At 36.3% G+C, this 27,124-nt stretch overlaps 1 protein-coding gene across 2 annotated transcripts; it reads right to left on the bottom strand.

Annotated features, from left to right (window-relative positions):
* Nucleotides 1-280: 280 nt before the first annotated feature.
* Drep2 (DNA fragmentation factor-related protein 2) lies at nucleotides 281-25,828 on the bottom strand. Of its 2 annotated transcripts, none has more exons than XM_065225914.1 (4): nucleotides 25,148-25,828; nucleotides 17,140-17,236; nucleotides 16,479-16,652; nucleotides 281-3,008 (listed from the first exon to the last, which is right to left on the bottom strand). In XM_065225914.1, the coding sequence occupies exons 1-4, from the start codon at nucleotides 25,157-25,159 to the stop codon at nucleotides 1,987-1,989; spliced, it is 1,305 nt and encodes a 434-aa protein (XP_065081986.1). In that variant the 5' UTR covers nucleotides 25,160-25,828; the 3' UTR covers nucleotides 281-1,986. The 2 variants fall into 2 exon arrangements, with proteins under 2 accessions (XP_065081986.1, XP_065081985.1); XM_065225913.1 differs by lacking the exon at nucleotides 25,148-25,828 and adding an exon at nucleotides 17,321-18,258.
* Between the last annotated feature and the right edge of the window lie 1,296 nt (nucleotides 25,829-27,124).

The raw sequence follows: 27,124 nt of genomic DNA, 5'->3' as shown, positions 1-27,124 counted from the left end.
AAATATCATTATAACATCTAATGATTCCATAATTTCACCCCTGGGTTTATCACAGTACTTGCACCTTATCACAACACGTGCTATGCAAAATCACGTATTGGGACAGCCGAAGACTGCTGAAGATGAAAATGTTGTTTTTAAGCAATCCTGAATAATGATTTTTTTCCATTTCGCTGAAGTTTAGATCAACGTGAAGAATCAATTAATTTTTTTCTCGAATAAAATATTCACGAAAGCATGCTTGATCAACGCGGAACCAATTATTCGCGTTCAACAAGGGCTGTGTGACTGTACTGTGTATGTGCTAATCTGTACCGATTTTGTCTATGTTGGCTAGTTAGGTACAGCACAGGTAGGTAAGTATCATTTCAATTCATACGTGTAGCCGAGATGACGCTCGCGTGTATTTGTGTGTGAATATGGGAATGTGAAAAGTTTTACAGTGTGTGTCTGTCTGCCTTAGCAACTGTGATTGTGATTGTGCATGTGTATCTGTATGTGTGACTAGTAAAATGCACACAATATTTATAGCTAAGAGACCATCTAATGTTAAACGGATGATTTTGTGATGATTTGTTTTCAATAGACTTGTTGTTAGTTTGTTGGTTGTTGCTCTTGTTGTTGTTACGTACCTTCTACTAGCGGATTATATAGTTTTTGTGTGTCTACGTATGCGTTAAAACGTCTCTAGGGATTTTCACCGGTAGTAGTGTTAGTGCCAGAATAAGTGTGAGTTTTTTATGCTTGTTGTTTGTCCACTATTTAAGTTATAGATGGTGCGAGATTAGACCATTATGTGTGATTTGCTTATTTCAGAGTGACACAAGTAACACAAACAACGAAGAAAACTTGGAAAGGAAATTATTGCATAGGTACTTTACCTTTCAGTTTCCATCGTGATTTGTGTTTACTCTGTGGTTCAATCACTACGTCTGCCCACATCCACACACATACACACCTACACATACAAATATACACACGTACATGCAGGAATCCATACGTATACACAGCTATATGTGCAAGTGTACAAATACATTGACTTATCCGGTAATCATTTGATACATAACTATAGTTTCATTTTCACTTTTTCTTTTGTTCTTAGTAAAAAGTTGATCATTTCTACAGAAATGACGTATTTAAATACATAATTTATTAATAATATAATATATATTATTATTTTGTTTTGATTTAAATTCTAGTTTTGGCGATACGACTGCGAATTTACGTTTTTATCTGGTTTTGCTTTTTTTTTCTTTTCAGGTTACATTATTTCGGTAATTACAGCGTTACTATTTTACCATTATTATTGATTACAAGGTTTTGCCCCGTTATTGTAATTCGTGGCAATCGTATCCCACATTTTGTTTTACCTACTAACTCTATCATGAAATTAGACACGACTGATGCCTAAGGTATGCATTACTGTTTGCTTCTTAAAATTTTGTCCACATTTTGTCCTCACTTTGAATTTCGAACTTTCGTTTCTTCTTTGTCTTGTCACTGTATGCCGGTGCAGTTTTGTCGACTCATGTTTCGACTTGCCTGTTGCATTGGATTGATTTCTATTAATTGCTTCATTTTTATGTAACGGTTACAATGATGTGCGTTTCCATTTTTTTTTCTTTTAGGTTTAAGATATCTTGTTATTTATTTGCAATAACCTTCACAAATTAAATTAGTTATTTTTATACGATTTTTCTTGTTTTAATGGCAGCTTTTGTGTTTTTCGAGAGTGGCTTTCGAGTTCCGGTTCCATTTCACAGTTCCACACGCGGCTCGAAATGGCACTGATTGTGGCATCACACGCCCTAACAATTCTCCGGATTCACACCCTTACCACACACGCATGATTTTGTCAACCATAATGTGCGCATACTGCTAACAGTTTCGTGTTCTCTAAATTAACTTCTGCTTTTTTTGCATTCCGAACCAACTTGATTTATTGTGTGCAGTTCACTACCGCCACTGCAAACTTTTTTTTCGTTCTTATAACCGATCTTCATCCTCTTCTTCGACATCTTCACCATTTTCTTCGTTTTCTTCTTTGTAACCAGGATGTTCCGATATTGCATAGTAATTACCATTATATATAACACCTAACTCACGTAACGCATCACCACGAATCGTTGCTTTGATAGTCCAGTTGTAGCAATCGTCAGACTCACTCTCGCGATCCAACCGCTCTACGTCTAGGATTTTGGAACTTAGTCGTTCGAGGATGATTCCAATATCTTTAATGCTAAGATGTCGCTTCTGATCCACCGACAGCTGATCGATTAGTAGCAGAAACTTTTCCGACGTGATAGTTTCATCTTCCATGACGGTATTTTCTGTTTCACTTTCGGAACTGTCCCGCTCGGGGCCAATGTCAAGGAAGCGCACGTGTCCTTTAGAAGCCGACGTCCGTCGAGAGTCCGAAAGGCTACTAGGTGGCGGTTGAGGGCTGACGGAGCCATCCTGAATGGGGGATGTGGCCACGTTTTTATGAACCGCAATCTTTCGTCCTTCTTCGTGCAGTGCACAACAGTGGAAGTCACATTCGGTTGCTCCAGGACTACCAGCTCTAGTAGGTGTGTGGGCATGATGCGCACATTCAGGAGTGTGAATATGCACAGCTCCCACAGCACTATCAAAGGAACCACCCTGTTTCGATAGTCGTCTCGCTGAATGGTAGATGGCTGACTGTGGGTCATCGTGATTGATTACCGTTATCTGTGGACTAGGGTATCGTTGTTGACTGGATACCGAACTTTTGTCCAGGGAGTTTTGAGTCGATAAGCTTTTCTTCGAAGGTGAAAATTTTTCTGAACTAGGACCATTACTCAGTACTCCTCCACCACCACTACTGCTGCCACCTTGACCTCCTCCTTGACCACCTTGTCGTTGATCCCAATGCAAAACAACGGTGACACGTCCCTTGTTATCCATAATCTTCCAAGATGGTGTTTCATCCTGCAGTTCCAAGGCATGTATAGTCTCGCAGACGATTTTAGGTATGGCAGATATCGCTACGAAAAGAAGCAAAATGAAAAGTGTTTATAGGTAATAGAAAATGTTACATTTTTGAATACCGTAAGTGACAAAGTTACTGAGTAATTGAAACAATGATAAAAAATATAATATATAAAAATATTATAGTCTGTTTTAGTTTTTCAATATAGCTTATCATTAACATTTTCAATTTGCAGTGTTTGGTGAAGAAATGAGAGTGCAAGCCGAGGATGTGAGAGGGATAAAGCGAAGACAACAAATCAAGAAGACTGGCAACTCTTCCATTTTCTGGTACGAACGCTATGAGACAGGTACAATCGCGTCATCTGCCGCTCAAAGGTAAATGCTTCGAACGAATTTGATAGCAAAGATTACATCCTCAGAAGAAAGGTTTGTGTATTTGCTCATTTTTCTATGCGTTGCTTCCACCTTCACTCAAGCGCAGCGCTATTGTATCTGTCGCTTGGATTCTGGCAAAGTTGCCAGTATTCTTGATGTCTTCGGATAAAGGCTTAATAGTCTATGGAAGTGGCTCTCAATCTTCTGTAAACTACGACCCACTTTGAGAAATTTCATAAACTTGTAACGCACCAATATGGAAGATAGATATTGTAAGGCCAAAATAACATTAAAAACTCCAATATCAATGTTATGTTATCAATGACATTGCTCCAAAACGGCTTTTAACACTCCGAACACGATGACTCCGGTAGCATGTGTAACGGCAAACTTGCAATGTTTGAAAAATCAAAGCACAGCCATTTATTGACGAATGTCAAATACATTGACGCCATTTGAAACTACATTTGGTATTAATAGATTTAATATTTATCGATACATTTCTGAGTAATGATTTTTCAAACATTGCCAATTTTCCGTTACACATTTTATCGGAGACATCGTGTTCGGAGTGTTAAAGCGCTAAAATAGCCAAACAAAAATTAAATAGCAGAAATTAACGAGACATTTGCGCTGTATTTCCAAATAAGCCTCGAGATAGCGCGGTATCATCGGTCTTGAAATACGTAACGCCTGGTAGATTTCCTTTCCGTGGTGCTGTACTGGCATTAAGATCGAACACCAAAGCCTAGTCCGATCTACTTTAAACTAGGGGAACAGGATTGTTTTTTTTTAATCAAAGGAACATATCTTAGTCCTGTTTACTTGTTATGCCTTGTTCATAGTGACATGACTCGGCTTTTTCCACCGATGATGATCTTGAAACAAGAAAACAATGAATTAGGTAGTAATTATTCATCTAGGTACGTGATTCCAATAATGTTTTATTCCCTGTTCTTTAGTTTGAAGTGGTTTAGGCTAGGGTTCTGATTCATGTCCATTATTGGTGTTATAGCTTGATTTTGATGCGAAGGAATCCTGTTTTTGACTGACAAAGGGGCTCGCCTTTGGAGGCTGTTGCAACACTTTGAAGGATATAAAGAGCGGGACCTTGCAGTTAGAGTTGGATCCTTGAGATAGAGGCAAGAATGACAACTGTATCAAAACCGAATACTTACTCCATTGTTTCTCAATAGTGATGGACATGCACTTAACTGAGGACACAATAGATCAAATAACAGTTCGCAGTGGATATATGTCCCGAACAGACGAAAACAACTGGTACACCGGGGCAAGTTGAAACGGTTTTGTAAAAGTTGAATTTTGAGGCTCTCTGAGGCAAAAAACTTACTTTTTATGAAGGTACAAATATGGTGCGTGTTGTTTCATCTTGCCCCATTCATTGAGGTAAGTTGAAACACACATATTGCATCAGTTTTACGATGAAAATTCTTATCTATTTTCTACTAAAACATGTAGATGGGAATTTACATACGTAATTAATGTAAGTAAGTATCCCCCAATGAACGTGGCAACTAGTTCAATCCATGCAGCAATATAACCATGAAATGATGATGAAATTACCGTACATCCTATTCTTAACAGTTAACACAATTATTAATAATTGTGTCAATTTTAATTCCCACTTGTTCTGATCAGAAACGGAGTAGCATTGGGTGTTTAAAAAGCACATTTTGAAAAAAATGCACATTTTTGCTATATATAATCGCTATAGCGGCGCCGGTGGTGTAGTGGTAAGCGTGATTACCTCTCATCCCAACAGGCCTGGGTTCAATCCCAGACGGTGCCGCCGGGATGTTCTGAGGCAGGACATCTCTGATCACGCCATGGGAAATAAAGCCGTTAGTCCCCGGTTCATGGGTTGATGGGTCGATAGGTAGGGCCCAGGTGTGGGAGCTACCTCTCTGGCGTCGTTAGCATTGGGGCTCAGCACGGAAAACAAGATCGACGGAAAAGAAATCAACGAAAAAAAAATATATATCGCTATCTCTTCGTTGAACGTAATTTTGTTCAGCAACTTATACCCTACTGTTACATATATAATTCATCATGTATTTTCAAATAAAGTACTTCAGTGTTTTGTTACGTTTTCCTGTTTACATGACCATTTTTCCAGGTATGTACATTGGGGTGAGTTGCAGCTTCGACAAAGTTGTTTGGTATAGTATTCTCAATCTAAGTTCGTGTTTTGCTGAAATTTGAGCAATATTTGTATTTTTGGTAAACAAATGAATAGGATCGTTTCGTCTCCCATACATTTACCCATACAAAATTTAAAATTCTCCCGCAAATCGAGATTATAACTAAAATTTTTCAAAAAATGCTTAGTTATTGTGGACCTGAATAAGCATTTAAAGAGCAGTGGGGAACCCACCCTAATGCAAATATTTGGAAAAATGGTCATGTAAACAGCAAAACATAACAAAACATTGAGGTATTTTATTTGAAAATACATTAGGCTCACCCTTAAATCCCCCTATGAATTGTATATGTAACAGTAGGGTATAAGTTGCTGAACAAAATAACGTTGAGATTAGTTGCTAATACCTGCTAACCTGCTAACCTGGAAGATACACCCCCTTAAAGATAGCGTTGACAAATTCTAAAAACGAACGTTAATCCTTAAAACGAAGAGATAGCTATTTGTTTTCTTCAGCAAAAATGTGCATTTTTGGAGCACTACAACTTTGTAGAACTTTAAAAAAATTGAAAAATTCAAACATATAAGTTATGGCGAAAAAAATTGTTTTAATGGGTTACCGTTTGTACTCAATTTTCGCCCTATAACTTCTTCCATTTGAGAGATAAAAAATTGTCGTCTTTGACAAAGTTTCATCTTTAATGTTTCCATAGATATTCATCGATTTTAACCAGACATAAAAAAGTATTTTTTTTTTATCTGAGTGTACACCAATCTTATCAAATGCTGCACCCCAAAGTTTTGTCGTAAATGGCAATATCCCACCTTTTTGATTTTGTTCCACTATGCGTCAGTGCAATTGTGGTAGTATCAAGAGGCCAGAATCACATTAGACACATCTGGGCATGTTCCTGGTTTACATTTTGTAGTTTCCAGTTCATTTCAAAACCAATAATTGGGTCAATATGTAAGAAGGGGTCTAGTATTTCATTTGATAAAATAATGTGTAGTTTAGCTGTTCATACAGTTGCTTAATTCTGTGAAAAATGTTAGCAAATGTCCCATTGATCATTCAAAAGCGCGATACGCGGACTTTTCGGAATATCCAGAGCTGTGCAAACTGATCGATCTGGAATCGCGTTCAAACATCAGTATTAATCCACAGTATATTGGCAGGTTACATATATTATCGTATGTTACAGATACAATGCTCCTCATCGTCAACTTCTAAAGATATATTTCTTATTCCGTACACAAATAAACACAGAGTGTTCATCCAATGCAGCATACCACAAATTTTAAGAGAAAATAAATTGTGGCCATTGAAATCTGTATCCTAAATATCCGCATCTTAGAATGCCCTTGTAATTCCCTTGATAGGGGAAATGGCTCTAATCTTGGCCTATGGATCTAAGATTGGACCCATCGCTAAAAATGTGCTATGTATCAATTTTATCTGGATGAACGCGTCATTGGGACGGTACCAATGGATATTTTTGGTCGCTATTGAAAATTTAGTCGATTGCTGAATTTGTATGGGCCCAAATTAGGGACATTCAGGCCGACATTACATCTATTTCCCCTACTATTTCAGAATTCATTTAAAATTGTAGACTTACAATTAAATTTCAATTGTAATCTTTTCAGATTTTCCTCGGATTTCTCTTTGAAATTCACTTGAAAGAATCCAAAAAATATCCATAGAAATTACCCTACAATTATTTTAGAACAATCCTTAGAATTAAATAACCTCAAATTTTCCGTGAAATCCTCTGCAGTGCTCTTCTGAAATTCTTCTCAGAACCTTTTTAAAATGTGTTCATTAGAAGTGCACCTAGAATCTCTGTCTCACAATCGTCATGAAGTTTTCCTCAGATCTACCTAAACATTGAACTGTTAAGTCTCTTAAAAATTCCAACTTTCAAAAATGCTCATATACAACAACCATATAATTCTTCCCACTTTCCGTGGGCCATAGCCTAATTTTCTCATTTCCGGATAGATATTTGCGTTTTTTTCCGATCCTGACTTTTTTTCGGTCTACATTTTGACGGGTATTCCAGCTGGAACCTATGTATAGAATATTCAGGATGAATTTAAAACCATTAGTAAATTTAAAAATTGCTAAATATTTGCAGAATCGTATCATACGTATCAATTTGAAAGTGTTTTGATGTATTGCATTGTTAAATTTATGAGAGAGTCGGTTGTAGCTTACAGAATTGGCACATGCGACACATGACACATGCGAGTTAGGGGAAATGCAGGTAATGTCGGCCTAAGTGTCCCTAATTTGGGCCCATACATAAATTGAGCAATCGACAAAATTTTTAATAGCAACCAAAAATATCCATGAGTAACGTCCCAATAACGCGTTCATCTAGATAAAATTGATAAATAGCAGATTTTTAGCGATGGGCCAAATATTAGATCCATAGACCAACATTAGAGACATTTCCCCTATATCACCTAAAGAAAATTCACTATTTTACGTATTTAGGTTCCATTTCTTAAAATACAACGTTAAAACGTTCGTTTACGTTTGATGAAGCAACAAGTTTGGACACCCTCCCCCTGTAGCGTATTTTTTACATGGCTAGTCACTAGAGTGTTTTAGCGGTATATGGGAAAAAGTCTGGAATTTCAAACACTACTCCCTGCAATGGTAGTTTGGGGGGGTCAGAAACATATATTTTCTTAATTTCATATAGGCGAAATGGATGTAATTTCGGCCCAAATGCCCCTAATTTGGGCCCATACATAAACTCAGTAATCGACTATATTTTCAATAGCGACCAAAAATATCCATAAGTACCGTCCCAATGACGCGTTCATCTAGATAAAATGGATAAATGGCCGATTTAGAACCAACATTAGAACCATTTCCACTATGACTTCGCTTTTCGTAATTTTAAATCGTTGACGCTTTTTTTTTGATTATGTTGGTAAGATCCAATTTTGACCGACAAAGAGGTACTAACTCTTTGAAGGGTAGGAATAGCGGGATCTTTCAACTAGAATTGGTTTCTTGCGTGAAGGTAAGAATGACAACTGTATCAAAACCGAATACTTAAGGGGTTACGCCTACCTGTAAACTTTCAAAAAATCGATTTTTTTATTGTCCTAATCGAAAGTATATAAAGTCAAGAATATTTCCTCAAAAGATCAAGTTGATCCGATGAAAATTGTGAAAGTTATGCGACGTACAAAAATATTCACTTATAGTGGACTAAACCCAACTTGAAACTTTAAACGCGATTATCTCGGAATCATATTTTCAAAACCGGTGCCAAAAATTTCTCGAAATGTGTACATTCGATTCGTCCGATTCGTTTTGATTTCTGTTCAGTACTATTTTGTGCAGTCCACTATCGTTCAGATTTCGTCTATCATTTAATTTCGATTTTTTACAGCCGATCAAAGACAAATTTTAAGGATCAAAAATCGGCACTTCAACTTTGCAAGGCCGCCATTTTGTCAAAAAATTTTAAAAAAAATCCGAGCGATCAAGGACTAGTTTAACGCATGCTTAACCAATTTCCATGGTTTTTTTTTTATTTCAGATGATTACATCACAAACCGCAGTTGACACCGCAAAAAGCGTTTTTTAGAACATCGTCCACGGGGAGCAGCCGTGCGGGGCACCAGGACCTCGTTTTTACAGCATCGACTGATAAATGTATCATTTAATGTGTGTTCAATAAACGGCAGAAAACCGATTTTCAATATGTTGCGTCGTTTTCGAGAAAAAAATCCAATCTTTCGCTTTTTTTTGGTCTTGCAGGTTAATAACTTCTCAATAGTGATGGAGTAATACGACATGTTCTGATCTAAGGACCAAATCCCGAACAGAGGAAAAAAAAGTTAGTCAGTTATGGCATATAGGGGAAATGGATGTAATGTCGGCCTAAATGCTCCTAATTTGGGGCCATACATAAATTCAGCAATCGACTATATTTTCAATAGCGACCAAAAATATCCATTAGTACCGTCCCAATGACGCGTTCATCTAGATAAAATTGATAAATAGCAGATTTTTAACGATGGGCCCAATCTTAGATCCATGGCCAACATTAGAGCCATTTCCCCTACATCAGTTAGGAGTAAATCCCATACATGTACCAGTAATTGGCCTTACCCATTTAAATCAGATAAGGCACGTCTGGTACATGTCAAAACCACATTTTGTGTAATGTCATAAGTGGTGCACTTCCCTTATGAGTAAAGTCTGTACCAGCGAAGGCCACATCTTTTCAAAATGCATCTGGGCGTGAAATAATTCATAGATAGCATAGGTGAGGGTCTGTTATTCTTAAATTTATTTTACAAGCAGACATTTGGCGATTGATTACTGCTCACAATGACTAAGAAACAGTATACAAGTGTGAAAGCAACACTTGAGAGTATCGCGTTCTCTTAAAACTGTGAAGTGAAAATAATAAAATATTGAGATACCCAAGTGAAAATCAAAATATTTTAGCAAAAACAAAGGCTTGGAATTTTCTGAGCTGTTTCCGAATAAAATGTACTATAGTTTGTTGAAATTTTACCATTTTTAAGCTAAGAGGAGGTTTAATATTTTCCAAATTTAAGAAAGCTTGGAATAAAGCGTATGAAGGTAAAAAAGGCGTTGTAAAAAACCTTACGGGTTGGTTTGCATTTGACGCATTTCGTGCCAAATCGTATTCGGAGCTGACAGCACCCTGTCAGATTTCAATGAAACTTTCTGGATGTGTTGTCCTTGGCGAAATAAGCCACTTAGTTTTTATCTAGACTGTCATTTGAGAAAGGCCAAACTTTTTATGCCAATTTTTTTCAAAATATATAATGGAAAAATGACAACTTTTACAGAATATCTAATAGAAATATCTACAACAAATTTTGATTAGTATGACTCTTTGGGTGTCTCGTTTATCCGGGTGCAGACCTTATTTTACTACCATAAGAAAAAGTTAAGAGTCTCAAGATCAGAAGTGACTTGAAACGCATATTAAGTATCTATGATAACATTGACCACATCCGGATTTGTTTCGAAAGCCAAATTCTGAGATAATCCGCATTACTGAGATAATCCGCATGGACATCGGTTAAACAATTTTTTCTTCAATCCTTCGGATTCTTAGGCCCCTGACAGAGTGAAAGCTGGTAAAACTTTCCAGAGCACAGCAACACGTATTAACACAAGAATTGAAACTGAAAAGTTATCTTAATTATTGTGGATTTTTTAGCCATATTTGTATCTCAACAAGCTGCACAATATGCAGATTATCTATCATACATCTAAAACTACAAGTTATTTGCTTCAATACGACGGTACACCATTAAACTGTAAGTGGCTGTAAGGAATCAACAGCGCAAATATTTTGTCTTATTTTTCGTGCAGAATACACGATACGATGAGTAAACTTTTAAAACCACTGATTTTCGATAAATATTGACATTCTCAACAACTGTGCCAAATCTGAACGAATTTGGATGTGATCCAAATTTGCGGTAGACGTTCAAAGTTATTGAAATATATAATATGTACTTGCATCCAAGCAACCCGTGTATACCTTCAGACTTAGGTGAAATCAGTGAGCTTGCGCTTAATAATGACCTCAAAAAACATCAAATATTTTCAAACCTAAACGACCTAGATTCCTGTGACAAAGTTATTTGAAAGAGTATTTTCAACCAAATTTATGAAGAAGCCATCCTTGTTTATTGAAAAACTGAAAAAAAAATAATTTTGCTATCTTACTTTTTGGGGGATTTGGGGAATTAAGAAGTGCATTAGTATACCAAAACCGTTTCTGATGACATCATACCTTTAAAATGTCTTGTTAATGCGCTACCATTAGGCGCACGAAAATAACAATTTTAACCAATGTGCGACGGGGTGATTTCAATGCCTTTTCTAGTATCTTATACACCAAAACTGAACGTTGGGTAAATCCCTGGATCAGACCAACAATTAATTGACAAATTTTCTTGGAATTGAGCCAGTTCAAGTAACGTTCGCTGTAAAAAAGATACTGAGACCAAATGTTTTTTGCTTGCAAATATTGTTCATTATTCTGCTTATAAAATGAGTTCACGCCATTTTTGAAAGCCTTGCGAATAGATTGTTGGGTCATTTTATGCTCCTTCTTTGCCTTTTTGATAAAATTTTCCACGTTTTTAAACACAAAGTTATTAGAGTAGATCCTTGTGTTGAGTTTTGAGCATTTTTTCAATTGAATGTGGAACAGGTGTCAAAAAGCGCTCGATTTAATTTGTCGATCTTCTTGCGCAATGGAACGGTGCAAGGTCAGGAAAAAAACTGCGTATTTTTCGTAATTTATTTCTATATCCAATGGGACACTTGCTATATAAAATGGGACAATGTATGGCAAACACGACATCGCGCGAGGTCTCCTCGTTGTTTTGGTCATAACTACAGAAAATAATACGTATCACTTTCAAAATTGGACTGTTAACAGTAAATATATGAATGCTTGGGATTCCTCGCAGGGACATTAAAAAACGGTTTTTTTCACATACGTTAGTTAAAATTTAGATTAAATCCCGTCCTGGAGATTCGCTCTCTCGAGCAGTGTTGGAAATATCGCCAAAGTTCATTATGGCGAGCGAGATGGTTTCGCTAGGAAACATTGCGATACAAATTTCACAAAGCGTTATTTCTCGGGCGAACTTTCTTGTCTGCGATTGAAAGGAACTAATCCCAAGTAACAATTCAGTAACCATTTAGCATCCACTCTGATTTATGATGGTTTTATAACGGCAATGAACAATCCATTTAGTTTAAATATAGCATTTCAAAGTGTAAAACATTCCTGCTTAGTAATTAAGCTTTTTGCTGTTTAAAAAACCTTTTATTGTCTGACAGGAAAGTCAAAAACTATCCTGTTAAAAAAAAAATAAAACAGTTATCAATCTCTCCTTAAAACTGTTCTGTAATTCAAGCACAAACGTCATTAGCAATTGTTTATTAATTTCTTGATAAAATACTTTATAAACGTGTTTTATCATTATAAAAGCAACCATAAAACCATTAGGTTTTGCATTAGAGGAAAAAGCATTTATTGTTGCTGTTCAGGATTTATAAAGTGCATCATTAACTCCCCAATTACTCTGTTTACAAATTGAGCTTGAAAGATGGTTCCTCATAGTTAATAAATGCCAAATTTATGACAAGGAAATCTCGAAGGATAGACGAAGTAAGATGAAAAATTCAAGTCGATTTCAGCAAAATTTACTTCTTCAGAAGAACCAACACACCATCAACGACTGACTATCTGGCGGAGAAGAGCAAACTGAGCGGGGCTCTCGAATTCATACAACATTGTCGAAAGTTTAAAAAACATACCAGCCTTCTCCAGATCTTGCGAAAAGATGACAACCGACAGCAAACCACTGAAATTGTTAGTTAGCGGAGATTAGCTGGTTTCCGATCCATAGCAGCGATTTTATTCGGCGAAAGAATCAACTCTTCGAAAGTTTCATTCAAGCGTACATCCTTGCATCGTTGGATGGTGCACTTCTGTAACCATCCGGAAGAAAGGAATATTTTTCGGGAACGATTGCGCTTCCAGCTGTTCGAAATGCGAAATGTTGTAAAACAGTATCGCAAACTGTCTGAGTAACTGCTCCCAATCTATCGGGAGAAAACTACCTGCAAGAACCCTGGATTCCACAGCGCAAATATCGAAAAATAAACAAACTTTGACGTTTAACTTTTTGCAGACATCTTTGCCTCCATAAATGCTGCCATAAATCTGAACGGGTTAGGATCAAGCAAAATGACTTTAGATAAATACAATTCAGCCTGCAAGTTTTCTTCATAAAACCCATTTTAAAACCTTATTATTTTGTTAAGGAATTCTTAAAAGCAAAACAACTTTTTCACAAATGATCAATGAAAATCAACTTTTATGCTACCGCCATGTTACAATTAGTTTGCTTGTTTTTTACAATCTTTAGTTTAAATCTATATTTCCTTATATATAACTATATTTTGGTAAACTTAGCAATGAGAAAACATTTAAATGCAAAAATAATAAAAAAAAATCTCGGCCAAGCTCGATCTGAAGAATATATTTTATTTTTCAATGTTAAATAATTAGTCAAATCGAGGTTTTACGAGGGTGCACTTAATTTTTTCGATGTTTTCACGTAAATTTCACATAAAATTTGATATGGCACTTAAAACCAGGCCACTTAATGAGAACTATTGTAATAAATTTGGATAGTCAACAAGATTTTTATACCATCAGTTTATATTTTACTTATTTTGATAAGATCGGATTCATAAATCCTTTTCTATCTTGATTAATGCTTTTCTAGTGGATTCAGCATGCGGCTAAGGGAAATGGCTTGGAAAGGGTTTTATTGTTGCTAAATAGCTTTTATTGTAGCTTTCAAATGGTTCTCAATGCGTTCACAACCTTTGACAGTAAATCAATCTTGAAGAGCTTCGAGAATACACTCTTCAGAACTTTCTCCAGGGTGGGACAACTAGACATATTCTTGCCTTAATGAGGTTTTGGTGTATGCATTGATGACAAAATAGCTTTGATCAGGGTTTTATGAATGTTGTTTTACAGTAGCTTTGTAGTATTTTATAAAACTTATAATGTTACTTGGGATATCACTCCCGCTTTGACTCACCAGCGAGACAAAGCATATTTTAAAACATATTTGTTGTTCTAAGTTCTTTACACAACTTCCCGGTTCCGATATGTGATGAAATAGATCGCGAACTATGACTTGAGAACTTTTCTATTGGTAGCTTCTAAGCCGTTGAAGTTTGAATTGCTGTTCTAAGTAACGCACAAGAGTTACAGAAAGTGAAAACTTTATAAATGTGTACTAAATTCATCCAAAATGTTTATGCTTACCTTTGTGTGCATACTTGTCTCAGATTTAAACTTGATAAAGATAGCCTTATCGTCCACTATTCGCTATGTTGCATCCATGTGAATTGGATTCACATTCAGTGATTTCACGAAATTGGTAATGTCACCCTTGGTAGGCTTTGCATTTCTCTTTGGAAAGGCACAACAAAGGGTTCACTTTATTTTTACCTTTATTGTCGAAATTAATGCTTCCAACAGCTACGACAAAGACACTGACCGAGCTACAGGCAATGATCTAAACACACCAAAATAAGTAAATAACTGCCGATAGCGGGATAGACACCGTGAAGAACAGCTGCTACTACTTCGACAGCTGAGAGAAAACTGATACGAGACTTTTGATCAGTAAATTAATAGATTAATACCGTTTACCATACATACAACAACATTTATAGTACAACATTTATAGTACTACCACAAATCCAGATCAAAACGTGTAGTGACCATATAAACCCAAATATTTGTAAAAATGTTTAGCTTTTGACTATCACGGGCCTTACTAAATTCTGCGTGATGTTGCTTCTGGTGATGATTATATTTGAGAACATCGTACCTGAATAAACTATATTCATTTTGTCGTTAACCTCCCTAATGTATTAGAAAGAATTCACACAGTGTTTCCAGGCCAAAAATGACCTCTATGCACTAGGAAGGTCAACTTTGAAATTGTTTTACAAAGAAAGTTACATATTCTTTACAAATACAAATAAACTAATTGAAAAAAAGAACAGGGAATAATTATAGGTACATCCACAAGCAGTACGATATTTAGACGGATTGACACTCGATTTTTAGATTTCACTCCACTCTAATGGCGGTAAATTCCAACCGGTATTATCCTCCGATTAAATCCCGACTGCTTTGATGTCGACATCAGAGTTAATCAGCATGACTCTAAGTAAACATTTTGCAGATCATCCAAACAGGGACGGTATTAAAAGTTAATCCGAGTTGGAGCTTACCGCCATAAGTGTGATTTTTATTCATAGACTAATGGTTACCTAACAACTTTCTTCTGACGCATAAAACAATGTAAAGTGTAAACAATGCAGCAATAAGCCCTATATTGTTTCCCATAAAATGCATATGAATTCACAAGGAAGTTGCACAGCTAGATATCTCCACTAAATATTTTACATATAACTGTGGCATACAATTAATTGTTTACCCTGTGTTTAAGAAGCTCCTAAGTTTGTGAAGCCCGTAACCAGCAGAAAAGGATTAGTAATTTTTATTTAATTCCACTACCTTATTTGCTTATCCTGGACAGATACGCGGATTTCGCCTACAATGTGCAGACTTCTTCAGTGTCTTGTACTAACACTCGACTATTATCGAGTGTCCCAACCCTTTCCGATATGAATGAAACTTTGCACATATGTTAGTTGCTACACTGCAAAAAATATTTTTTTATATTACATCCAAAAGGATGCACTTCAATCATGTCGAAAATCTCATGTAATTTTTATGGCCAAACAATAAACAAATGTAGTAAAAGCAGCGTAATTCCAGTTAATGCACTGTATTAATGATAATTTTGTCCTTTTTGGCAAGTAATATTACACAATTTTTTTGACCCGATTGAACTGCAGCCACTTTGATGTGATATTAAAACAAATTTTTGCTGTGTACCTTAGCTTAGCTAGGCCTAGATGGCCTTTTCAATTAAAACATTAATGAACCTAAATTGATAAAAGGCTTATTTTAGTATGAAATTTGCTGTTAATTGCAGAATTAAAAATGTTAAGGCATAAATGAACAGGCTGTAAAAGTCGTCAGAAGACAGTTTAAATAAGAATTATTTAAGTAAAAGTGACAAACAAAATTTTATTCTATAGTGTACATGTTATTTTTAAATTCAAGTGTTTTTTTTAGATTTGTGCAATCATTGTAGAAATTCCAAATGTGTACTGGTATTTTTTTAATTGTTTACCACACCTCTAAAAACGCACTTTACATAATTTGATGTCACATGTGAGCTACTATGTTTGATAGTATTAAAAAAAAATTGAACTCTATCACTAAGTACACAGTTTAAGTTATGCTTTTTAAATGCATTTCAACTAAAGCTAAAAAACAAAACTTACCAGCTTTGATCACATCGACACCTGTTGGGTACCACCTCTCTCCCTGCCGCAGCAGTAACAGCACAGTGTTGTTGGCTAGCGTCCGAAAATATTCTCCATCCTCTACTTGAGTGCCATCGCATTCTAGAACCAATCGAACCGGTTCTGATGCAGGTACTCCTAGTTTATCTTTCCCTGCAATATTCAATAGATGTCAACTGCAGTAGACGTAGGAAAATTGGTTGTGAAATTCAGTATGTCTGATTTTTACAGTGTCATGTGAAGCGTTTCTTGATTTCGGTTCTCGGTTATATACAAATCTCACTCTTTTTGCATGGATTCGCAGGAGAAATGTCCCACTGCGCAATGACACTTCTCCACACATTTAAGCTCTCAATGATACGCATACTATCACGAAAAGGATATTTTCGGAGACTACTGTGATCACAATTTCCTCCAATTGATTATTAACTGGTTCTATGTGTGTTTGACATACAAATTTCTATCCTGCCTACTACATACAAGCTTCTCTGTGGAGCAGGAGATTCATTTCACTGTGGTAAGCTTGGCCTACTTTTTCGTTATTTTGAGAACTGAAATCTCATTTAAGATTTTTTAACTGGTCCATTCTACCAAAATTCACACTGTTCATCATACTACTATAAACGATAAATTAACTCACCTCTAACTATTAGTTCCTCGAAACTACCTACGACGAGACCTTTGCGGACATTGCGCCAACTGTCCCAGATTTTTAAAGGCCTCTTGCCGCGAGACTCCTAAAATGGGAAATTGCATCCAACAGAGAAAATATAGATGGATTAGCACCAGATTTAAATTTAAATATATTTTATGACAAGTACCGAAGCCATTCCTTGTCGAAAGTTTAGGCAATTGCATCCCCAAATTGGTTTAGATACACCGAGTGTGCATAATGCTGCTGACCACATTCCTGTAGTATTTGTGTTATATAGCAGTGACTTCTTGCTCAAAAAAAAAGCTGAGCCCCTTGTCCTGGTTCAATGTTCCAGTGAACACTTGTAAAAGTAGAGCAGGCACGGGTTTGCTCCAGGTTTTCTTTCTAGGTGAATTTATGTTCCGTAGAAATTATTGTCGTTTTCGTACTTTTCTACACATATTCTACAGATTCTTAGCTTTAGTTAAAATAAACCGTATTCAAATGTTTCAGTCAGGTGTCACGAATTATGAATGTACGGTGCTCTGATATTTATGTTTAGTAACGTTATTTTTGTATAAATTATTTTAAAATATACTTCAATAATCGTAGGAATAAATACTAAAAACTTATATCACAGTTTGATTCACCAATGAAATTCACTCTTTCTTTTGCTTTTCCTATAGTCGCGTGGAAAGTCTACGGAAATACGTCTAAATCACTGTCACGTCCCTTGTATACTGCCAGAGTTTGTTGCAGCCAAAACCAGGAACAGCTTCCTCTATTTACCCGTCACACTCAGCCAGGAATACATAGCACAGAAATATGTACCACACAAGGCTTGGTGTTGGCCTACATTTCAAAGGTTGTACATTTGATTTTTGCTACTGCTGTAGAATAGCCCAGCAGTTGCTTGCTTGCTTGCTGCTCCTGACCCGTCAAGAGCCGTGCCAGTTGGGTTTATCTACAACTAAGGCATTCTTACATTTTTTACCAAAATGTGTGGATGCGTCAATTTAGTATTGTGTTTTCAAATTCCAAATAATCCACTGAATGGTAATTCTAGTTAAATCACAATTTATATGAAAATAGTTCCAAATCTAGGTAGTTCAAGTCGCTCGTGCAGTAAAAGATCCTTCCGAATCCAATGATTATCGCAAAGTGCAGTGCCCTCGTGACCGAAAGAGGAATCGAGAGCGGTCGTTTACGTATCGTATAACCTCGTTTTCCAACAAAGCAGCGCATCAAACGCAATAAATTACAAAGCAAGAGCATTCTCTATATACCTACACTCGTTTGTGTACGTTTATCCAGCTATGTTGGAAGGAAGTAGGTAGACAGCAACTGAAGTACCAGGAACAGCTTCCGAGAGAAAGGTGGATTTTGTCTCTTGGAGCTTACATTCCGAATTTTGAAAGAGCTCTCTTGGAATACGACCCTGTTTTTCTCCAACAGCCCATAATGTTTTCTCTACCTAATATTCTCAAAAACTGCTAGTTCTCAGTTGCTCTCCTGAAATTTCTCCTGAACATACTATACACAAACAGGCGGAAATGTGCTTTGACCGTTCTCGGCTATGGTCTGCACAGTCTACTGTGGTCATAGTATGGGCAACATTAAAAAATCAAGTGTTAAGGTGAGAGTTGACATAATCCACAAATGACCGCTATTTTGTTTATTTTATCTTACCACTTCGAATTTTCGATGGCACGAATCTCATAAACTATAAATTTTTCGTATAGGAAACTAAGATCAGTCTTTTGCTGCACTGCAGCATTCATGTGGTTAACATTTCATGCTCGAAATCTTTTTGTAGTTTCAGAGATTCGAGTCACAATGAATTCGAAGGAGCAAAGCAAACAAAAAATAAATAAAATAGTGGCTATTTGTGGATTTTATAAACTTTCACCTTAAGATACCCAATGAAGAATAATTCCCGGGATATTAAATTTCCCGGGATTCCCGATTCCCGGGAATAATGTTTTTGTTTTTCGGGATTCATGGGAAATTTATATCTATCGCTCAGTAGAACTTCATTTTCTAAAATCAAGACCATCAATTGAAAAGGCCACAACTCCATTTTGTAAAAAAAATCCTTGTAAGACCATTTTCTCGCGAATCGGAACCTACATTCGCAAACCTAAAACACAATCGGGTAGAGGAGAATTTCCCCTACCTGTTAATTTTGTTGGTTAGCGTTGGTGGACTTCGGTTTACGACAAAATGGCCTAACAAGTTTTTTTTTTTACAAAAAGGAGTTGAGGCCATGTCAATTGTTGGTCTTGAAATGAAGTCAATCTTTAGTGAGAGAGATGTTGCTTTTGACGGAGTGACAGAATAAAAAAATCGCCAAAATAATAACAAAGATGATCGCACATCTGATTTCCTTTATAAACCTTGCATTTATGTTACTATGATGCACATAAATGGAGCGTCATATATCACACAAGTATACATTATAGATAGCGAAAATTTATGAGACAAAAAAAAATTGTTAAAATTGGTAGTTTTGTTCCTTTATTTTGTCATTAGGATAACAATTTCCATTAGGGTGGTCCAACAAAATCATGTCACATTCGCTATAAATCGATGGAGACTCATGGTAGTCTAGTCGCATAGGAGTATTGAGCAAAAACTCAAAACTTGATAACTTAAAAAAATTAACTCAGAAACGAAAAAAAAACACCTCGCTGATTTTGTGACATAATGTGTAAAAAAGCCTACAAACCATGAAAACTATCGAAAACAAATACAATTAATGTTTTTAATACAAAATCTCAATTTATATTTTTCCTTAAAAGTTTTATTATTACCTATCATTTGATATTTTGATCTTTGAAATAAACCCAGTGGTTCAAAAGTTATGAAAAAAACGATACATATAATTGAAGTTATTTTTGCTCAGAATTGCAAAAAATACCATGTGTAATATTCACAGAAGGTCTTTATTTTTCTTTAAAACTTTATGTCAGACGTCATTTCGATCAAAAATGGCGTTTTCATGCTAAAATTTATTAAAAAATGATAAAGACGACATTTTCAAAACAAATTTCAAAATCCAAAATGGCAGAATTTTTGCAAAAATGTGATTGATTCACACACAATTATGCAAAGTATTATGTAGAAGGTTGAGTTTTTCCAATGCGTCATTAGGCGTGGATCTGCTCTCCGTGGATCCAAATACCTAAAGGGTGTCTACGTAATTTTTGCACCACTGACATTTTCCATAACTCATTCTGCATATGATGAAAAATTACCAAATTTTGTTGAAATATACTTTGACGTGTATTGTTTACAACCTTTAAATTTGGTGAGATTCTGTTGTGTAGATTTCAAAATGGAAGTGCCTCCAAAATAGTCTACTTCATTTTTGCAGCAACACGGCGGCTCAACAGTGTTTTGGCCAGATTTAGCCTCGTGCCATTATGCAGTGGAATGGTATAGGATGAACAATGTCAGTTTTTTGCCCAAAGACAACAATCCGCCAAATTTCTTAGAATTCAAACCTATCGAAAAATACTGGGCAATTATGAAGCAGCAGCTGAGAAGCTGGTATTGCCAAAAATGAAGTGGAAATGAAAAGAACGTGAATAAAAGCTAAGAAACAAGTGGTGGATATCACTGTGCAACAGTTAATGGAAGGTATTAAGAGAAAAGTTCATGTATTTGTTTATGGTACACAAATGAGACCCAACTAAAAGTTTCTTAATATAGGGGAATTTACGTATTCTCGTTAAGCTAAGCAAATCTGTATTTTTGCTTATAAAAATCTTTTCATCTGTATTTCTTCTTAAAAAAATCTGTATAGTTTTAATATCGCGTATTTCGCTCCAAAATGAACAAAGAAGTGTTGGAAGTGCGGTATCGGTCATAAAAGTGCGCTTTTGCATCAAATCGTGTTAGTACATTTTGCGCCGAATACATTAATAGCGGTAAGCTTCAACTTGGATTTACTTATAATACCGTTCCTGTTTGGAAAATCTGCCAAATGTTTGCTTAAGACTGAATTGGTTAATAGCACCGTCGGTACCATATCAACCCAACAATCGATATCGGGATTTAAACCGAGGATAATATCGGTTGGTGCTTACCGCCATAAGATCATTCTAGATTAGTAATCCAAAAAAACAACGTACATATATGCAATTTGTGACGTAGGTAATTGCATGTACGTACAGTGCTGTCATGCAGTTGTGTATGCCCGATTACTTCACTCCGGTAATCCAGTTCATTGAGTTCTACACTCTCGAGGCAAGGTTACGGTAAAATGAAAGTAAGACTAACGCAAAAATTTAGCTGAATTAAAGACATACATCAAAATATCTGTATATACTTTTACCCAATCAAAAAATCTGTATATCTGTATATACAGATTCTTGGTTTAAAATATGCTAAAAAATCTGTATAAATTGTATTAAATCTGTGTTGGTATTATAACAAGAAATCAGAATTTTACCACTTTTGTCATGCAAATCCATACCAACTTTATTTCTGCAGTAGAGTTTTTAGCCGGGTTCAGAGTTCTGAATATCTAGATAGAATGTTCCAACTGAGGCAAGCCAGATAACTTTAAAATAATTAATTATTAATTTATTGATTTTTTTCACTACTCGGTTATGTTGTACACCAACTTAAGAAAATAATAATTTTGGTGACGATATTTCATCTTTTTTGTATGTAACTTTCGCATTCGATTTTCAGAACGTCAGAAAACCAATACCAGCTTAAAATCTCTGTAAGTTCATAGTATTTCAAAGCAGTATGCATACATTTTGAATTACAAGTACACATTTATAAAAGGAAAACGAGTTTTATTTTCAAAAGGTCATTTTCATAAAGGCTACTTAACATATTTCGTTCTGATTGTATGGCCTGGCAAGTGTTTAAACAAATATTTTTCTCCTGAACCATACCATATTTATGTATGTAGAGGATCTCATGTAGTGTATTTGAATATACTTACGGGTCCGTCGATATACCACGTGGATAACTTGGGAGGGGGGTACAGCAAAGTCCATGGTTATGGAAGGCGGGGGGGGGGAGTGTAATAAATGTCAACGTGGGCACGTTAAAGATAATGCATTAAATTATGTAGGCTCACATGCTCCAAATTCCTCCGGGTAAGTGATTGCCTTGAGCCAAAACCTATCAAGCGACATATCATATTTTCACTAGTGGGCTAGAATGGGTTTCTAAGTATTACTCGAGGGGTGCGCTTAGTTTATAAAAATCTTACTAATAAAGCTTTTAAAAAAAGGTCCTTCCAGCGTGTACCGTGGGAATAAAAATCACCCACGATCAACCGTGGAACAGGAAGTACAGAACATATATCTGAAAGTTGTTTGCGATTAACCGAGACTCAAGGAACACAGAAGCATTATAATGGCACGCAAATCTTCACGAACTAGTCGAATATAGTCGAATTCGACTCAAAATTGCAAAAAGTAGAGTTACTCAGTGAATATGGCAAATTTTCCTCGCTTTTCTAGAAAAACTGCTTGAATGTGAGGAAAATCGACGGACATGTGACTCAGTCTAGGTTATTTATTTTTAGACCTTTCGGTTTGCCTCATATTCAAGAAGTTTTTCCTGGAAAATCTAGAAAAATTCTACTCACTCACCACTACTACTCACTACTACTGAATAAACCCACTTTTTACACTTTTGAGTCGAATTTGACTCAGTTACTGAGTTACTCTCGGTGGTCGTGTAGCAGTAGCTGAAGCAGTATCGTTGGACAGCAACAACCAGGAAACAGAAGAAGTAACATGAGGAGTTGGTAAAAATGGAAGTGACGACCGAAAACGAAGCCCAAGAACCTGAACCTCATATGCTTTGGTGCCTGCCATAGCAGAAACATTGGGTGAATGTGGTGGCATACTAAGCGATGCAGAAAAAAAAAATAATTGGACAAAAAATCCAAGAGCTCGGTAATTGTAAAAACAAAATAGTCCCTCGGCTCCGTTTAGCTCCAACAAACAATACTTTGGAAAAAAAATGTTTTCAATGATTTTACTAGGCGCCCGTGGTGCAGTGGTAAGCGTGATAACCTCTCACCCCAGCAGGCCTGGGCTCAATCCCAGTCGGCGCCGCCGGGATGTTCTGAGGCATAACATTTCTGATCACGCCTTCCTTCGGGAAGTAAAGCCGTTGGTCCCCGGTCCATGAGTTGATGGGTCGATAGGTAGGGTCCAGGTGTGGGAGCTGCCTCCCTAGCGTCGGTAGCATTGGTGCTCAGCACGGAAAGCAAGATCGACGAAGAAAAAAAAAATGATTTTACTGAAGTGTCAGTTAATTGTACAATAAAAATTAAAAATTGTGAAACTCTAAACTCCATTAAAAGTTACAACATCAGGATTATGTAATTTAGATGCTTAATTATCATCTTCTTCTGTTCTCAACTTTGTGTTTTTAGAACTATTTAATTAATTTTTTAATTAGTTATTATTTGAGAGATTTCTTTGTCAATCACACTACTTTCAATATATACCCAGGAAAGTCGAGAAAATTTTCAGTCAAAAAGATTTTCTAGGCTGGACCAGGATCGATTCCTCACCGCGTCTGGCATGGTAATACCGTGCCTCAGCTGACTGAACTGTCTAAAACCCCTAATAAATATAGATCAATTATCTGAATGATTTCGTTATTCCCTACTTTTTATCCTTTACAGAGCGAAATGTACCAGAAAACCCCCCGCTGATTTTGGATGCATTTTTCTAGAGTGTATTTTTGTCTGTTTCCATGATATTGTCCGAATCTTTTTACTGATAACTAGTCACTGAACTGCTTGTGATTCTAATTTTTATGGTAGAGACAAACAAGTTCAAGATTATGGACAATAGTTGAACGTCATAGAAATCAGAAGTTTAGATTCTCATACCCTGTTGTAAAAGAAGACAACTAGTTGCATTCCCTATTCATCGGCAAGTAAATTGAATTACGTCCATAATTCATGATTTACAACTGAAAGCATCGTTGTATCGAGATGAACTAGTTGCTCCAACTAATGTTCGCTAAATGATTGATTGCTTCGGTGGTTGACTTAATCCATTCATCAGGTTATTAACTAAATGCTCATTCGTTCTAATGTCATCAGAACACAATTGCTCAACAAAAATACACATACACGGGCTACGGGTTGACAGGACATCGTGTTAATTGAAAGGACGATTTTTCGCGCACCTGAACCCGCATGCGCCACTTCTTGTTTCTCTCATTATGGAGCTTGTGATTATGAAAGAGCATGAGAAATCAGCACACCTACTCCACTGTGCATACCTACACATGACATCACACTCTTCCAATCTACACACCTACATACGATCTTCGCTCAGTTCGTGTCAATCAAATTTCATTTCTTTTTTAAAATCCAATGTTGATCAAGTGTGTATCACTTCTGTATACTCGTTTTTGAAGCATTGGAGATTAATGTACCTAGTTTTGATTTTTTTTTTCTTCTGGTCTAGTCTATCGCTGTTAAACGTCAATGATATTTAAGAATCATAACTCGTGACATTTAGAATTTCAGAATAAAATGCATTTAGGAATTTGATTTAAAAAACTAATTGAATTAGCTTGAAATAGCGATTAGTAAGATGTATCAGTAAATTTTCCATTTCACATGGTATATTTTTTCTGGGCTATGCTTTTAGTTCGGTTCAATTTCCGTTCTTAATAGAATATCCGGTTCATTATGCCTTGGAAGTCTTCACCGTACACTTGGGTTTGTAGTATTTTTTTATCCTTGGTGTATTACTCCCTGAATTTGACACATTGCTATATGCTACAGCGAACACTATTCCCGCAATGAGTACTGGGTTTTCTCTTCTTCTTCGTTTCGCTATGGGTGGAACTACGAAGGTTCAATTTGCACAGGATTGCACTTTCAGGACAGCATATATTTTATAACGTTACACATCGTAGAAGCACTTCCCAACCACTTCCGAAAGGTGATGGCATTTGGTTTTATCTGGAAGATTTGTTCTCAAGTTGAATGAAAATTGCATACACCTACCTCTCTTGCCATTACGACATGCCTCAAAAGAACAATTTCGGGGGCGCTTGCCTGAGCCCCCTTGCTGCATTAATAAAGTTCAGTAAATACGACATCTACCGTACCATTTATCGAGGCACAGTTGATTTCCTTGCTATTACTGCAGCAGCTTCTCTCTGTTCAAATGATAATCACAACTTTGTACCACTGAAAACACCCTCCATGTCGTCGGTCAGTCAGGATGGCTTTTTCTTTTCTTCACGAACTCCTACGTATCACTTCATCCGACGTAGCTGCCATCTCCTATGTGTTCTCTCTCGTTCCGAAAGACGATCGATTAAATCCGTTTCGAATATCCGATTTCCTCAACCTACTGTACTGCTTCTGGTAGTGCTTTCGATGCTCCCAACTTTCAATTTCTCTCCCGATGGATACTTCTCGTTTTCCGACGCAATCGCAATAGTCACCAATTTAAACTTTTTTTTGCTCTTAAAGTTTCCCTTTGAAAATTCTTGAGTAACCTGCCCGTCAGAAAATCGAGTCAATTTTTTCTAATTTGATCAGGGAAACTTTGATTTACCAACTAGCACAACCAAATCTGGGCCGCGTACGCACGCAATTGCAACACTTTTCGGGACCCTGGGCACTATAAATCAGCCAACAGAATGAAGCAAATCGCTCTCCACTGATCGATTACAGGTCTTTGATAAACAGGAGCAAAGGTAGGGCAAATGGTTTCGAAAATGAGAAAATTTTATCTGAAAGTTCCCCTATGAGTACATGATTTTCGAAAACGCAAAAATTGCCTACGCAGCAGATGGATAACAGTATTTTAAATCTGGACACTTTATTCTGCATGAACCTTAAACGTTTTATTTTGTTTAATCATTCCGTTATAATACTGTCTTGACGATTATCTATCGTCTGTTACTAATGCATGGTCTTCTCATATTCTTTATGTACGTGATTGCTTGTATCTTAGGATTAGTTTGACGAAGAAAAAAAATTTTTTGCTTGATATTGAAGGGTTTTTAATGAAACTTCATTATAGAACATTGAAATATCATTGAAATATAATGAAATTTATCCTCAGTTTACATTTTATTCCACATTTTCATCATATTTTTCCCATTTGTAGCAACTCAAGTTACAATTCACTTGCCATTTGGCATCTTTTCAGATTCATTATGATTTTATAATGGCTAAAAGAATTATTTTAGATTAAATTCTGCATTTCATAGTGTAAACCATTTTTTTTATATCTTTTAGCTCTGGGCTGGTTCATCTCCGGTGTGTAAAACAGTTTTTTTTTCTGTTTTAAAAGTCCATTAGTCAAAACCTGGTTTGATTTAAAAATAAATGCAATGCAGCACTCTATCCCCCTATAAAACTGTTCTGTTTATCAATCATAAGCTCCTTTAGGGTTTGTTTCTTAATTTCATGATATAAAATCCTATAAATGTGTTTTATCCTTATACAAGTGTTTTGTATTATGTCTGAAGGGGGTGGGTGGTTAGACTAGTTGTTACTCATAGTTTAATCTACATGTACTGACATTCTAAGCTTATTCGAGTTTGCTGAACCAGTTCTATGCGCATGAAAGAGTGAAGGATTATTATTTAACCTTACATTTCAACCAATATCCCCATATACATTTTAAATCAAAAGTGATCATTCCGTATCGAGCGCTGAGCCAGTTAACAGCGTCCTGGTCTCTTCATACGACACTCGTTTTTTACCGCGTTTCCATCGCTATCGTTGTTGAAAAAAAGTGTTCAGGTGAATCGCGCACGGTTTTCGGAAGCAGCTATCGTAAGCTGAGTCTTACGTATAGACTGTTCACCTTTACCCCAGTGATCGATCATCATCAAATCATCACCATCATCATCGAATCATCTCCGTCAATAGCCGCAGCGTAGCAGCAGCAAACGGAATACCTAGCTGCACCGGCTGATAGGTTGTTTACACAACCGGCATAAGTATAGTACAATACATTTT

The sequence above is a fragment of the Ochlerotatus camptorhynchus genome, unplaced genomic scaffold, assembly GCF_037179485.1.
Source record: "Ochlerotatus camptorhynchus isolate MF236.1 unplaced genomic scaffold, CSIRO-AGI_Acam_v1.1 ptg000240l, whole genome shotgun sequence".
NCBI lineage: Eukaryota > Metazoa > Arthropoda > Insecta > Diptera > Culicidae > Ochlerotatus > Ochlerotatus camptorhynchus.
This window is presented reverse-complemented; position numbering and strand designations above follow the sequence as displayed.